Source organism: Propithecus coquereli, unplaced genomic scaffold, assembly GCF_000956105.1.
Source record: "Propithecus coquereli isolate 6110/MARCELLA unplaced genomic scaffold, Pcoq_1.0 Scaffold19, whole genome shotgun sequence".
NCBI classification, from domain to species: domain Eukaryota; kingdom Metazoa; phylum Chordata; class Mammalia; order Primates; family Indriidae; genus Propithecus; species Propithecus coquereli.
Genome location: NW_012143856.1, coordinates 1568018 through 1584673, shown reverse-complemented (window position 1 = coordinate 1584673; position 16656 = coordinate 1568018). Strand labels below are relative to the sequence as shown.

At 34.5% G+C, this 16656-nt stretch overlaps 1 protein-coding gene across 3 annotated transcripts in view; it reads left to right on the top strand.

Moving 5' to 3' along the window:
- The window catches only part of RSRC1 (arginine/serine-rich coiled-coil 1), a 456738-nt gene extending 440861 nt beyond the window's left edge, over window positions 1-15877 (top strand). For all 3 annotated transcript variants that reach the window (XM_012642863.1, XM_012642862.1, XM_012642864.1), the window contains 3 exons: window positions 8938-9044; window positions 14117-14269; window positions 14908-15877. In XM_012642863.1, coding sequence (XP_012498317.1) covers window positions 8938-9044; window positions 14117-14269; window positions 14908-15000 — 353 coding nt within the window. In that variant the 3' untranslated portion in view covers window positions 15001-15877. The remainder of the gene's footprint in view (window positions 1-8937; window positions 9045-14116; window positions 14270-14907) is intronic.
- The last annotated feature ends 779 nt before the right edge of the window (window positions 15878-16656 follow it).

The window sequence follows — 16656 nt, the reverse complement described above, 5'->3', positions numbered from 1 at the left end:
CAAAGATATAAAAGATAGAAGAAGCTAGTAATTGCCTTTAAGATCAGAGCACAAAGCATTAGTTTGGATTTTACAAGGCCAGCCAGCAACAAAAGAGCAGTAATTTATGAGCTCAGCGTAAAAGAATAGCATAATTGCATTAAAAATTAATGCTAATGAACACTAAAATGGGGAAGGTGGTTATGATGAAAGTTTGTATTCATCTTCTCTGGTTTGAATGATGGCTAGTGGCTTGATTAATGGCTTAATTTCTATCAATTAGCGGGGAAAAATCTCCTGCGAGACAAGGGTAAATTGAGCATTGAATTACATATCTTGCTTTTGTGTGCTAAGAAAAAAGAGCTGCGTATCTCTGATATTAGCCACGGTGACAAATGTGGTGTGCCCGGCGATGTCTGCATTAGCTCTCCTGACAGGCGAGTTGTGTGTGGTTATGGGGTGTTTGGAGATGGCTGGCAGACAGCATTCACTGCGAGCTCCTTAGAAACATCCGACTCTTCCATCTACAGAATTTTAATTAGCGTCAATAAGGATTCTAGAATTAAAATGGGCAGCAAACAGCAACTGCAGAGTCTATATTCTGACCTATTAATCTGGCATACCTCAAATTATATACCTTTCTTCTACCCTATTAAAATAAGAAAACTTCCAGTAGCTTTAGTTTTGTTGGAATTATTATTTCTCACCACTCCATTAAAGTGGATTTAACTACCCATGTTGACTACATTTGCAGTAAGCATAAGGCAGTAATCTATGTAGTTGGGCTCCATAGTGGTTGTTGGTTTTCACAGAAACCATTCTAGTTTTTGGTAACAACGATTGCTGCACAGTAAATAAAAAACAACTCAAAGTGACAATTTCCTACTTAGATTGTCAGCAGGCTTAAGGGGAAAAATGCTAGGTTTTGTAGAAACTGTTTTTTTATTCATTTATAAAGGTTTGTGGAATGTGATATATATAATTCTCTAAAAACTATTTTCAAATAAGAAAGATTTTGAAAATATCTATCTGTAATCTAGCTCAAGATAATACCGGAAGAGTAAGATAACATAAATGATATCTCCTCTACCAATAAAGCGTCATTGTCTTTTACTGAATGAATAAACATTAAAACGCAAGATAAGAACAATACCAAGAACATTTATTATTTCAGTAAATAGATGGGATGGTAGAAAAAATGTGTTGCTTGGCGGGAGTGGGTAGAGAATTTATTTGGGAAAGAAAGAAATAAATAAAGTGACCAGATCACAATTCAGGGATCGGATCCCAGCTCCACCACCATCTAGCCATGTGACCTTGGCCCGGTTATTTATCAGCCTCAGTTTTTGATCTTTACAATGAAAATGACAACACTGTCTCTCACAGTAGTTAAATGGGGTAATCCATGTGAAGCACTCAGGGCAGTGCCTTAAGTGTAAGTTTCTGTTGCTGCTGCTGTTACTACTTCTGCTACCAGAATAGCTCACCTGGCCTTTTAAACAATAATTTAAATGAAAAATTAGCTTCTATGACCTTCCCCACTGGAAAGGTATTACAAATATTGACAATCGTAATAAAGATTTCTGTGAACATACAGACATTAGACTAAAACATGTCTGCTTTAAAACACAGTTTCTACCACATAACTACCATTTTGGGTAGTTCATGTTATAAGACGTTCATTTGTTAGGAAGTGACGGAACCTCCCATTTTTTTACTCACTGGAGCCTGGGTAACCAACCATGTGTCAGCAAAACGCTGCTTCCCCACGCAGCCCACAGCATTCGGAGTGGGCTCTGGTGTCCTGGGTGATAAAATTCAGCTGGGCCTTGCGTACCTTCTCAGAGATACGCACAGGCCTGTCCTCCACTGCTTCCATTCCCCGTCCCCTCTTCTGATCATTCTCACAGCCCTGCCTCACCACAGGCGTACCACAAGATGTGTACACTAAAGCCAGTTACTACCTCTGGCTGGACTCCAAAACGTTGCCAACTTTAAAGCGTACTGTCAGAAATGTAGAGGTTTATATACAAACTTTTTAGCCAACTTACACATCTTTAGTACTATTATTAAATTAGCACTTTTGAACTGTTACTAGTAACAGCTACTGATGGTTCACTTATTAAGTGCTTTTAATGCTTCCGTAGCCCTATGCTGAGCACAGGTGTCGTCTCCCAGCTCGTCATGGCTTCTCCTTCACATCATTCTTGTCTGCTGAAACATCACCGTGTCAGGGAGTTCTTCCCTGGTTACCCCTCTGAAATAGTTCCCCTTCCTTCTTTCTAGCCCTCTACCCTTCTCTATTTTCTTCGATATTATAGTTTATTTACTTTTTTATTGTCTCCCCCATTAAAACTTAAGCTCCATAAGGGAAGAAACTCTTACTCATTTCTTATTCATTGTTCCACACTAATATGGAACAATGCTGGTGCACTGAATGTGCTCAAATATTTGAAAAGAGGAGGAGAGGGAGGGAAGAAAGGAGGGAGGTGGGAGTCTCTCAATCATCTTACGATGTTCAGGCTATTATTATCCCCATGTCACAGATGAGAAAACTTAAGCCAACACAGCTTGAAACACTTGTCCAAAGCCACTCAGCTAGTAAGTAGCTGAGACAGGGTTTAACCCAGACAGCCTGAACCCAGAGCCCTTAAAACTAACCACTTAAAGACTTTTAATTTTTTAAGTTACAAAAACTTCTTATAATTTGACATTTTCCCCCATGAAGTTTTATTTTTTAATGGTTATTTTAATGCCCTTTGATTTTCAGTTATTCAACAAATGTTCATTGACTACTTACTAAATAATAGAGCAGACTCTACTAAGTTCTGGAGGTGACACAAAGAAGTGTGTCCCCTCTAGCTGGGGAGATGAAGCTTTCACTCACGAAGAGATTAGTATCAGTGCAAGGCAGCATATGCTAAGAGCCAAATGAATTATGGAAGAGGCCCCTTTTCTCACAGGTGGTGAGGGAAGGCATCATCAAAAGGTGGGCATTAGGCACAGTCTTACATACGGGAAGGATTCAGAAAAGGTGAGAGCATTCCAGGTGAGAGGAGCTGAATGAGGCAGTCAGTGTGGATTTTGTTTTTAATAAAGCCTAGCCCAATTCACTTGCACTTATTAAAATATTTAAAGGAAATATTTAAAGGAAATTCTTCACTGGTATAGTCAGATTAAAGTTATTCCTGATATGGTAAGCAGTTTAATATAAGGTGAGTTTGTCTTGGATCCCGCCCAAGGAAGGTTGTTATTAAAGACACTTAAGGAGCCTCATTGACATATATAACTCGATACTATGGCATAAGCTTCCAGAAGACTAAATAGACAAGCCCTATTCCACTTCAGAAGTTTTCTCACTTTAAAAATTATTTGTGGATATCAGTTCTGGAAATTTTTTCCAGAGATTTTGGTCTTACGAACAACCTAAAAACGTTGAATTTGGAAGGATTTCTTCTAATGAATGATTTGCATGCATTTTAAAAGAAACATTTAAAATGTACTGTTTTGAAAGGGAAAAAATGCCGTGTTTGGTTAAAATTTGTCTTCATGAGAAATTGTCTTAAAAACTTTAGAATCCCAGGTAAGCTTTACGGGATGATTTGTTTATTTACAAATATTGAATAGCCAGCTTTACTGTACAGGCTTGTTTGCTTTTTTCATGTTTGCTATTTTCATTCTTGTAAAGCATTACATTTCAAAGGTTAAGTTTTTTAGTATCTATCTTGTACCATAAAAAGGAATTTCATGGATGTTTCCATCTTAATTAAAATTTGAGTCAATTTAATATGAAAAGAAGATAATTTTTTGTATTATTCATGTATTTGTAGCAAAACTATTAGTTTATAACTTTTTTCCTGGAAGAGCAACGTAAGTAACTTAGTAACTGTGGGGCTAACTGACCCAAATTCTTTGTGACATAAAATACATTTTAACTTTGGAGAAATGGATAAAACATTACTGTTTAAACTGAATCAGTTGAAGTTCCAGTTATCCTGGAAACACATCTTGGGCAATAGTGCCATCTGCTGTTCACAGCCTGGCATTGCTATTAGAGGAGATTGATTTATGTTTGTAATCTATTAAACATAAATGCAATACAGACTAAAATTATCCTTTATTTTGTTTAGCAAGGCCCATCGCTTCAGAATTTGGGGGTTTTTTATTATCTTTTCAAATGAAAGATTTATATTGGACCATGTCATCTTTATTTACTAATTTTAAATTTGTATACCATTTCATAACATTTTAAAAGAAAACTCTGTAAATGTTATAACATGTGATGTTGGTTATAATATAACTTGAAATAGCAGGAGAGCCTAAATTTTATAACATAGCATCAACAGTAACTAATAAAATATTTGATTTTAATTTTTCATCACAAAAGAAACAAAATGATGTTCTGTACAGTGAGTTAGTATTGATTTTTGTGCTATGTAGTGACTTGGCTTTCTGATTCCATTATTTTTCATTTTACTATGAAATATATATCCCTTCAACCGACATCTGACTAACAATATATGGAAGTCACTTTATTTACCAATAATGTGTTTATTTAAAAAATCATCAAGTGCTAATGGATTTTTTCATGTCTACCATGTTAATGATTTAAAATATCCTATTATTTTCATTCTCCCAGTAACTTTATTATTTGTCTTTATTTTTACCTCTTGGCTGATGACTGCAAGATACTTTATATGCACTACATATAAACAATAACCAGTTTTAAGTCACATTTTTTCCAATCTTAAAATTGGTACAGGATTTTTAAATGACAAGTTGATGAGAGTAACTTAAACTGAATTGAAAACAATGTGATATATGTTATTGATGTATTTTATTCTGCTTCCCAAAATGACAGGGTTATACACAAAACATACATTTGTGGACACTGATATTAGAATTTTGAATGTTGTGTAATTTAAAATGTTTTTATGTTAATTTTCAGACAGCATAGAGCTAAGCTTAGTATAAGGCTGAAAATGTAAATTTCCTATGAATCTTTCAAATTTTAATTTAAATATCACTCTCACAACCCATAAAATGGTTCCCACATTGAAAGATAAAAGCTGTGTTGCTTTATTTTCCTATTGTAAGTAAAGCAAACTGGCTTTCTCCTATCTGCCTGTCACTTTGTTAGTTCTGAAGATAATGTTCTGTTTTTCTCTAATCTTTCTCCTTTCCTTTATAATTTCTCCAACGGTATTTTGTTAAGTATACTGGCCCTTTAGCAGGCTTCTATGTAATACTTTTATTTGTATTAGGAGCTGTTTGTATTTCCAAGTTTAAATCTACAAACACGACAAGCTTTAAACATCAAGTAACCGTTTTTGAGTTCACCTCTGACATTTAATACTAATGATGTGCTTTGCAAATCCAAATGAGAGAATATGTTAGAGAAAAAAAAAAACCAGAGAGTCCAACAATTGATACATGTGAGACATCATCCTGAAGTGATAAATAATGTATTTTGGGTGGGAATTAGTGATTATGAAATAATCCTACTGAAACTAAATAACACCTATACAAATAAATGTTGTTTTCATATTTACATTAAAGTGGGATCACCTGGAATGGTACCCATTATGACTTTTCTCTGCTCTATTAACACTATTATACATGTAATTAATTTAGAAATTATCCACTGGTATGGGATGTGTTAATAAATTAGCTGTGCAAAGAATCTTCTTTCATTTCACATGTTCAATTAGTAGAACATTAAAATCCAGAGGAGCTTTTATTCTAAAGCATGTGGACATATCTGCCCTTCCATGGTACTCTGATAGTGCTTGCTTTTATGTGGGAAAATGTATTCTTCCAAAAACAGGGGTGTTGGCTGTGATGGCTGCTACTTCCAAGCATTCCATGCATGATTTCTCACATGAGAAAAGACTGGTTACAGCTGTCAGGGAAACATCTTTGGAAGAGCTATCTTTCCTATAAATAAACTGGTGGTCACACAAGACTATATAATTATAAATTGTGATTAACCAAAAGTTGAGCCAAAGATTTTGTCAGACAATACTAATTTTATTGAATTTATGAAACCAAATTTCTCTTCATGTTCTTTATATTTATCTCTACAGCAACATTTAAAGTTTTCAGGTTAGAGCTGCTGGGATGTAAAAATTATTTTGATGCAAATAACTCTACTTTCTTGTCAAACCATTTTTATAGTTGTTTCTTAGAAAATAATTCCAGCTATTATCCATGAAGTCTAAATCCCCAAATTTTTAAGTGCGTTAGCTGAGTACAAAATGGCTCCTAATTCAACTGTATATTCATGTCAGCTTAGAGCAAGGGTTTATACAGCAAGGGTGTGAACCATAATATTAAATTTTTTCTGCCCAGCTAGCATGTGAAACTGCTAAAATATGAAAATACATAATACAAAAATATGAAATGACACATGCATGTAGCTGTTTACTAAAGCACTAACTGTTAAAGCAAAAAACTAGAAACAACTCAATTAACCATTAATAGAACATTAGTGGAAAAAATTATCATAAAGCTATAAAATAGAGTACTATGCAATTGTAAAATAGAATGAGGAACTCTCTAAGCTGCTATGGAGTGATAGTGAAGACATATTAAGTAAAAAAAGTACTATACATAGGAGTGTGTTGTATGCTAAATTTGTATAAGCAAGAAGAGAATATGCATACTTATATTTTCAGAAATAAACAATGGAAGGATAAACCCAAACCTAATAAAAATGGTTACCTATGGACTAGGGGGAGAACTAGGGGCATAGGATAGGAAAGGAAGCCTCCTTGTTATTAATATTTGTTTAATTTTTTAAAACTAATAGATAATCACATATTAGAAAAACCAAATAAGTACTTTTGATATCATTAAGGCCCAAGATTTTTATAGTAAAAGAAACAATGTGCAAATATAAAATAAAAGACTTTAAAAATCCTACAATCTTTAATTTGGTTGATAGTATCAGCATAAACTCATTAATTTTTTCTTTCTAAAAATATGTATTTAATATCCCACCCACTGGAAAGTTTCAGGAGCAATGACAATCCAGTAACAATGAATATCACTAGTGCCCAGATTGTTGTCTGTAAATATCATTCACCCACTAAAAGGAGTCTGGGCTCTTTGGAGAAATATCTAATTTCAGTTCTGGAACTTCTTATCATGACTTAAGTACTAGGGATCATGTCAACAGGATGCAGGAGCCAACTTGAAGAGATTCCCACCACCCAAAGGTGAAACAATTTTGGCATCAAAATAGGAAAATTACTACCATGGACTGAAGTACATTAAATATATAAATATTCATGAATTCATAATGGCCATCTTTGGTCACCTTTGAGCCAAAATTGATAAAGACAAAGAATCAAAGGTTTATTGTAACTTTCCTGTACAGGCTGTATATTTCACAGTCACCAAATAGTCAGTGAGGAAACATTCTTCATTATAGAATAATCAGAGCTAATAAATACAGGAATAATAATAGAATTAGGACATCACCATTTTATAACCTTTAATGGTATAAAGGATCTAAGCAACAAACATTAATGTTGATAAATTAATTGAATGAAAGATTGATGAAGAACTTTGTAAGGGGGTCAGGCTAACTCACTTTGGACCCACCCATCAATCTCAGCATCACTAGAAGTGGGAGAAGTGCATCCTGATGTGATGTGATAGGAACTGCACAGAACCACCTATGACATATTCTTGACCAAAAGAAATTGAACCTAGCTATAATCAAGCCTCCGGTCTACCTGCTGTTTTACACAAAATATGGGCGATAGAGGAACATGTTAAATGACACCATGAGGATAAAATCAGCTGGATCCAGAATGCGGAAATTTTTACAGGATAAACGATTCAGGATCCTCAATTAATAAATGGCAGTGAAAGAGAAGAGTGATGGATTGTAAGTGATAAGAAAGAGAATTAAGATACTTATCAACCAAGAGCAATGTGTGGACCTTGTTTGGATCCTTTTTCAAACAAACCGACTATAGAAAGACTGACTTTTTTTAGACAATCAGTGAAAATTAAACATGGACTATGTAAACGAAAGGAGTTATCAATAATATTTTTAGGTATGAAAATGGTATTGTAGTTAAGTTGTTTTTTTCTAATTGTTATGTGTTGGAGATGCCTACTAAAATAAATACTTAGGGGTAACATAGTATGATCTGGGATTTACATTTTATTTTATTTTTTTTGAGACAGAGTCTCACTGTGTCAAACAGGCTAGACCGCAGTGGCATTATCATCATCATAGTTCACTGCAACCTCAAGCTCGTGGGCTCAAGCAATCCTCCTGCCTCAGCCTTCCAAGTAGCTGGAACTACAGGCATACGCCGCCACACCGAGCTAATTTTTCTATTTTTTGTGAAGACGAGGTCTCCCTCTTGCTCAGGCTGGTCTCGAACTCCTGGCCTCAAGTGATCCTCATGCGTCAGCTGTCCAAAGTGCTGGGATTACAGACATGAGCCACTGCACCCAGCCTGGAATTTATTTTTAAATACTCTTAAATCCACCCAAAAAAATTGAGGTGGGGATAGATAGATTGAATATAATAGGAATAATAGAAAGCGAATGATTGTAGAAGTTGAGTGATGGGTACAGGTGGATTTACTGTGATTTTACTCCTTTTATTAATATATGAATTTTCATAATACAATGTTAAAATAAAAGTTTAAAAGAGGCCTCCCACCAGATTAGCCCAGATTAGCTGGGATCATATTAGCAGTGCCTTCTCAGCAGTGTTTTAGGTTTGGGGGAAGAGTCTTAGTTTGTAGGAACGTTATATTTGTGGATCTCAGGGGGGAAAAGTTTCTTGTTATAGCTTATCTGTAATCTCTTTTCATCCAGTTAAATATCATAAGTAGTAACATTTCTTCATAGAAAAAAGAACATTGTTTAGGTATAGTGCTATTAATAAGCCTACATCAAAATACACTGACATTATACCCTCTTTTTTAGACCAAGCCACCCTGGTAGAACAAGTAAAAAGAGTAAAAGAAATCGAAGCTATTGAAAGTGATTCTTTTGTTCAGCAGTCATTCAGATCAAGTAAAGAAGTCAAAAAGGTAAGTTTTCATCCAGGAATTATGAATAAACTTTTGGTTTCAACTGAAGAGATGCTTTATTAATGGATTTTACTTAAATGTAAGTGCCGCCCCTAATAGATGAAAGAGAGCCAGAGAGTGTCAACATGTTATTGAGAGACAATTAATCAGTGAGAATTACCTCAAATTTAACTTGTATATAAAAAATATACTGTAAAAATGTATCTGATGTCATTTTTATTTTAAAATTCACCAAGAAGACAAAGTAAGATGTCAACATGATGGTTCTTTAACAATAATATGCATTTCATGAACATATACAGTTTTCTTGTCAATTGTATACATCTACTTTTTAAAGTGACTTGCTAGAGAAAAGTTAGAACAGAGCTTTAATGATAAAACTAATATCTCCATTCTTTGCCCAGATGGTTATCACTTATTCAACTCTAGTAGGAGCTTTGATTGACATTTTATTTCTGTTGACTATTTCATGTATTCTTTCATTTATTAGTAGGCCTGCTTTTTTTATGTCCCTTGGGTAGGAAAAGGCACTCTGGAAAATACATGTATTCTTTAATAATGTTCATATAACAAAGGCTTGGTTATAGTTATCACTTATTCTAAAATACTGTACATCTGTAAATGTATTCGTGGCTGTATAATATCCTGCCGATGTATCCTGCTGAATGTATCATAATTCATTTATTTCCCCTCTGATATTAGATATTTAAGTAGTTGTAAGTTCAGAGAGATTACATACATGTTTATTATCTTCTTAAAAAAATTTTCAAGATAGAGTTATTTGTTAAAGGTTAACATTGTTTATTTTATTTTATTTTTTTGAGACAGAGTCTCACTGTGTTGCCTGGGCTAGAGTGCCGTGGCATCATCCTAGCTCACAGCAACCTCAGACTCCTGGTCTCAAGCAATCCCTCTGCCTCAGCCTCCCGAGTAGTGATCAGAAGAGCAGTGGTGGACTAACAGTGAATAAATTCACACTCTACTGAAATACAAAACAGAAGGCCAGTGTATTACTTTAGAAAGTGATATCCCCTTCTAGATTCTAAAATGTCTATGTCTGCAATATAAGGCAAGGGTTCAGGATACCCAAGGAGCTGAATTATTTATCAGGAGATTACTTAGCAAAGGGAGGTAAATTATCTTAAGGACTATTTCATCCGGATCATGGAGAAATATGATGAATTATCCCTAATACATAGCAAGGATTGATGAATAAATTACCCATGACCCTAGTTTCAACATTTTTTTCTCCTGGACAGTTCTTCATACTTTGATATAAAGTTCATATCTCTGAAAAAAACCTTTTCATGCTAGTCACCCCTTCAGTTGGTACAGTCTTTCTTTAGCTGTGTTAATTCTGCTAATTAAGCTAGGGAGTTGTTACCAGAAAAGTGGCTATTACCAATGACAGACTAGACACGGTACCTCCTGCAACACATATTGATTTAACTGATTTAACTCTCTGAAATTATATTTCTCTTGTCTGAATAGATAGAGAATCTGATAGCCCCTGATATATCATTAACTTTAGAAACTAAGATGCAGCTTATTTTCAAACTGTTATACAAAATAAGCTTAGTGTCAATTATTCAGCCCTAATATTATTATATCTGGCAGATACCCACTTGTGTTCAAAAGAAGAGTAAATAACTCTATGCAACATGGTCTTTTGTTCTTACACTTGGAAGTGCGTTTTAAAAGTATTTAATAATTTTTCCAATAATTTTTCCAAACCTGACCACCAGGTGGCAGTGCTACTCAAAGCCAGATGTGTGATAGTGGCCATGTTGAGGTTTTATCTCTTATAGTTTTCTTCATTTAAATAAAGAAGCAATTAGTGGTTCTTTCCACAAATTTTTAAATTACCCATTATTAAATAATTACTTCCATGCACTTATCCTAACCTGAGAGCTTCACCTTACTATATGAGTGTAAGTACTTCTTAAAGAAAATATTAATGTACTATGTAGTTAAAAACAGAATGAGATTACTTGGTTTATATAATAGGATGTTATCTGTGTCACGTGAAAAAGTGGGATCCACATCTTTGGCAATGAGAATAATAGCACTCCGCATCTTTTCAAGGTAGTTCAACGTGGACAGCCAGTCTCCTAGCTAAGCCCTATCACAGTACGGCTGAGACATACAGAATGACATGCTCGTGCAGTCTCTGTAAGGCAATATAGACTACCAGAAATCTATGTCCTCAGCCTCTTGGATTAGCATACTTCCCACTGTCCCTATGCAGAATATTGGACTTTAGTGTTAAATGTCTTCAGTTTTATAAAGGGTCAATATCACTTAGGGCCCTGAGCCTTCTAGGCCCAGTGTGTGGGAGACATACAAATATTTGAGACCTGGGGAAAAGATGTTGGCTTCAAAATATTAATATAAGAAGAAAGCTGCCAAATCGAATTTAATAAATATGTCTTTAAATATCTATAAAAATTAGCATTATGATTAACGTTAACATCATTAATTGTTAGATTTGGTATTCATGAATATCTCCACACTTGAAAATAATTTGTAGAATAGATTTATCTTACTTTGCAAGAATTCCTGAACACACATGACAACTGCCCAGATATCTAGCCTTCAAGGACCATTTATCCACAGGAGTATAAATCTCTCCTATGGATGCAGACCAGCTTCTGTTAGCATAAAAATTAAAAATTAGAGTATTTTTAATTGAATAAAATATTTTACATGCCTTAAAAAAAGTGAATCTTCACATCATCACCTCTGAAATAGCTCAGAATTTGTCTCTTCTCAACTCTCCATGGCCACCACCCTCATCTGTGTCATCTCACTCTTTAGCTATTGTGGTAGCCCACTGATTGGTCTTCCTATTTTTCATTTTGCATTTCTGTGGTCCAGGACCCACACAGCAGCCAGAAAAATCTTTTTCAAGAACTAGTTAGATTTCCACCACCTACCGTCACATAATAACTGGTACCAAACTTGCCTTCCCACCATAAACAATTATAGAATTTGACAAGATATGCGTCCAAGTATAGAACAATAGGCAGTGCGGGGTCTTTGAGAGAAGGGAAACAAAAGGTGAGCACCACAATTACCCTGGCTTTCTGCCTGGGAGCACTGCCCAGCTATGGTGCTGGGAGGTAATACCCTAGCAGAGTGGTGGTGTGGCTGAGTTAAGGAAGAAACGACCCAAGTTCTGGGCTGCAATGTCCAGCTGTCCCTTCTGCTCACCGTATACCAGCTCCTCTGGCCTTGTTTCTGATCTTCAAACACACCAAGCTCTTCCCTCTTAGGATCTTTGTACTCATGGTTCCCTCTGGCCAAAGCACTCTTCCTCTTCCTCTCCATATGCCCAGCTCCTTCTCATTCTTCAGGTCATAAATCTCACCTCCTGAGAGATGCTGTCCCTAGCCACCCAGTCTAAAGTAGATGTTGTCCCCTCCCTGATCTTTTCCCCTCCCTGATCCCCATCATTCTGTATGTCAGCACCTTATTTATTCCTTCATGTCACATGCTACAATTTGTGGTTATGTATTTATTTTGATATTTGTTTGTTTATAATCTCTCATTTCCATCAGCAACGTGTAATCTCCAGTTGTGACAAGGACCATATCTATTTTATTCTTCTTTGGGTACCCAGTGCTTAGCAATTAGTAGTGCTCAATAAATATTGGTTATATAGGTACAGCTCCAATTCTAAAACAAATTAATCTAAGAAACAATTAACTGATTCATACATATCTTAATCTCTACACATTTTTCCCAATGATATCTGTTTTGTGCTTCATTCAGAGAGGTGGATATTCAGAAGTAGATAAGTCAAAAGAAAATGGAAATTGAAAAATAATAGGTATAGAAAGAATAACTACACAAAAAGACTACATAGTAGAATTAATCTCCCATTCATCTTTTCTTTTATTATTTTACCTTTTAATTTCAACTTCTTGTCTAATCCATTTTATATTATCCTTGTAACCTTGCTGCTAATCAGTCACTTCGCTAGCCTTCTTCTTTCTCAGAGAAGAAGATATTGAAATTTACCTGAGTAAGCACTAAATAAATTGTACTGTTTAAGGAGCCTTCAAGACAGGAATAATGATTTATTAGTCTCTGGTCGCCAATACTTAGTACTGTGCATGGCACATGGTGAATACTCAGCAAATGTGGGGAAAATTGAGTGTCTACAGTTTGCAAGATGGTATAAGAAATCCTAGAGTTTTATTTTTTACTAAAGATATGACATACTTTTTTTTCAAACTTTAATTTTTTAAATGTTTTAAGTAACCGTAAAAGATAACCTTTGAGTCCATCAACTGATGAATGGATAAATAAAATGTGGTAAATATCATACAATTGAACATTATTTGGAAATAAAGAATATGAAGTACTGATACATACTACAACGTGGATGACCCTTAAAAACATTATGCTAAGTAAAAGAATCAGTCATAAAAGACCACATATTGTGTGATTCCTTTTGTATGAAATGTCCAGAATAAGCAAATCCATACAGAAAGCAGATTAGTGGTTGCTGAGGAAGGTTGGGAGAAATGGGGAGTGATTGCTAATGGGTATGGAGTTTTGGGGAGGATGATAAAAATGTTCTAAAGCTGGTTCTCGTAATAGTTTGACAACTCTGTGGATATGCTAAAAGCCATTGAATTATATACTTTAAATGGGTAAATTGTATGATATGTGAATCTACCTCAATAAGGCTATTTTTTTTTTAAATAAGATAACCTTTGAATTTACTTTTTATACCTAAAGAGGCCAACTAAATGCTAGAGATTTGTTGCAAGCTTATTTTGATTAATAGAATTTAGATATATGAAATATATATATTTTAATATATAGACTTATAAGCACCAATTTCTTAAGAAAAATGTGTTGATCATAAGAAATGATAAACATTTCCCATTTTTGTATTTGTTTGTTGCAGAAATAATTATTTCTCATTCAGTATTGAAGGTTCTTTTTGAGATGGGTATCATCTCAAAGGAAACTAACTGAACAATTATTATTCAAAATCAGAAATATTATTAAAGCAAAATTCTAATTTTGTTGAAATTAATATGTGTTGTATCTTTCAGTCGGTGGAACCTAGTGAAGTGAAACATGCAACTTCAGCATCAGGACCAGCAGCAGCAGTTGCTGATTCTCCCAGTATTGAGAAAGAAATAGATGCTAGCAGCATCCCTACTGCTATCAAGTACCAAGATGACAATTCTCTGGCCCATCCAAATGTAAGATCCTTAAACCTTAAAAATGTCAGTTGAAGTCTAGTTAACTAAAATTAATTCAAACTTTTACCCTTTTGTGCTGACACCAAGAAGACTATTGGAGGAAACAGCTTCATATGTTCCTACTTGCCAAAAACAGGCAGCTGGCCCTGTTACATATATTTGAATCCAATATGGTCCAACTCATGTTGCCTGACTTCTAGAAGTATTCTTTCTGTGGTTAAGAAAAATAGGCAAAGAAAAAAGTTTTTTAAAAAATCTGGGACTAAAAGTTCTAATTCTGGCTTAGCTCTAGTTTGTTCATTGGCTGTGAGCATGTCACTAACATATTTTGCTGTCTTCTGTGAAATGGTGTAATTCCACTGTCTCAGAAAAGTTGTGAGAAATTAACTTCACACAAATACAAGGTGAAAAACTGTTAACCAACGGTGCTGATGCTAGCTAGCCTTTTTACTCTAAGACTTTTCTGAGCATTATTAATTCCAAATAGAAGGTCTTTAATTAAGAAGACATCAAAAGTTAAACTGCATCCAAATCTCATACTGAGAGATGCATTCTGTAAAGGTAATTTGTATCATATTAGGTCAGATCCAAGTTAATGACAGACAATAACATTTTTCCTTTTTCTGTTCTGATTTCAGTTATTTGTTGAGAAAGCTGATGCTGAAGAGAAGTGGTTCAAGAGGTTAATTGCTCTCCGACAAGAAAGACTAATGGGCAGTCCTGTAGCCTAAGAAATATACATGTGGTTAAATTGACAGTAACATTAGAAATTTAGGTTTTTAAATCCCAATATTAACTTTTTACTCATAAAAAGGATTTAGTTGATTCTGTTAAAAGGTAATCTCATTTCATTCTTCTCTCATATAGTCTTGAATATTTGTTGATTTGAACTAAATCATACATTGTGAATAAAACTAGTATAAAATTTAAGAATGCATGGAAATATTATACTGTTAATAAAGCTAATCCTTAAAAAGTCAGTATTAAAATAAATGGTACACAGTAGTGTTTCTTAGTGGAATTAAAAAAATGTCACGTTTTCATTTAAAGTTATAATTTTGAGTAATCATGCATATATTAAGAATCAAATTATATGTTATAAATATGAGATTTCATCTTCCATGTATTATGAAACCATTTTTAAAACTTATTTCACCTTACTGCAAATTTTTAGGCACAATGAAATGCACCCTAAACAGTCTAAGCAGAATGTACATGTTAAACTTAAAGGAATAACATGTTTATTGAAAAAATTTCTTGAAACTTAAATAAATTGAGATGGGCTTCCACTGGGATGGTTGCTCCTTTGAAACATGTTAGCAAATCCCAGCTCATTCTTTTAGAAATCACATGTTCATGCTAGATCTAACTAGTTAGCCAAATACCCATGATGGGGAAATCATTTCTGAGGAAAGTGGTAAGAGCCCCCACTTCAGTCTTACTTAACCAACTACTATTCCCTGTGGAGAAAGCCAGCTAATTGTTGTTTCCATAGGGCTATCTACCATTGTAGAATACCTTGCTCTAGTAGCTAAACGACAATCAACTGTGCATTCCACACTGGACATGTTGAGATAAGGACTTTTAGGCCTTGCTTTATAAAACTAGTTTTTAACAGCTGACATGAATATTTCCCTTTGCTATTTTGTTCTGTTGTCCAGTCTCACTCTAATTTATTATAGTTTCTATGAAGACTGTAGCTCAGAACACAAGATAAGCATGAAAAGTCCTCAAGACAGGATTAGCAACATATGGGTCATTTTAATGTCATCTTTTTTATATTTCTACAATAGCTAAAATTCTAACCTCTGTTGAAAATGAAAAACATACAGAACTTATACTCCATTGCAGATGGTCTGGAAAAAAAACTGATGATGAAATATTTGTTTTTATACATACATGTTTTCCTGTTCCAAATAAATGCTAATGTTCTTTTTTTGTTAGCTATAAATAAAAGTGCCCAATATTAACTCTGGTTTGTGTGGTTTTTAATACAGATATACCAAATTTTAGTGACTTAAAGAGATTATAGTTTCTGAAATATTGTGTATTTCATTCTTTGCATAACTTATAAACTATAAAAGTACTGTCCTCTCTTGGAAAGTATATTTTAGTAGTCTAGGCAAGAATATGGGTTGTCATTTGGGCCACTCGTGATTCTCCAGAGAACCTGGGTTAGGTAGTTTTCTCAGTATGCTTGATCTTCCTTATCTATGAAAAAGTGAAGGCCGGCCGGGCGCAGTGGCTCACGCCTGTAATCCTAGCACTCCGGGAGGCCAAGGCAGGAGGATCGTTTGAACTCAGGAGTTCGAGACCAGCCTGAGCAAGAGTGAGACCCCATCTCTACTAAAAAAAAAAATAGAAAGAAATTAACTGGACAACTAAAA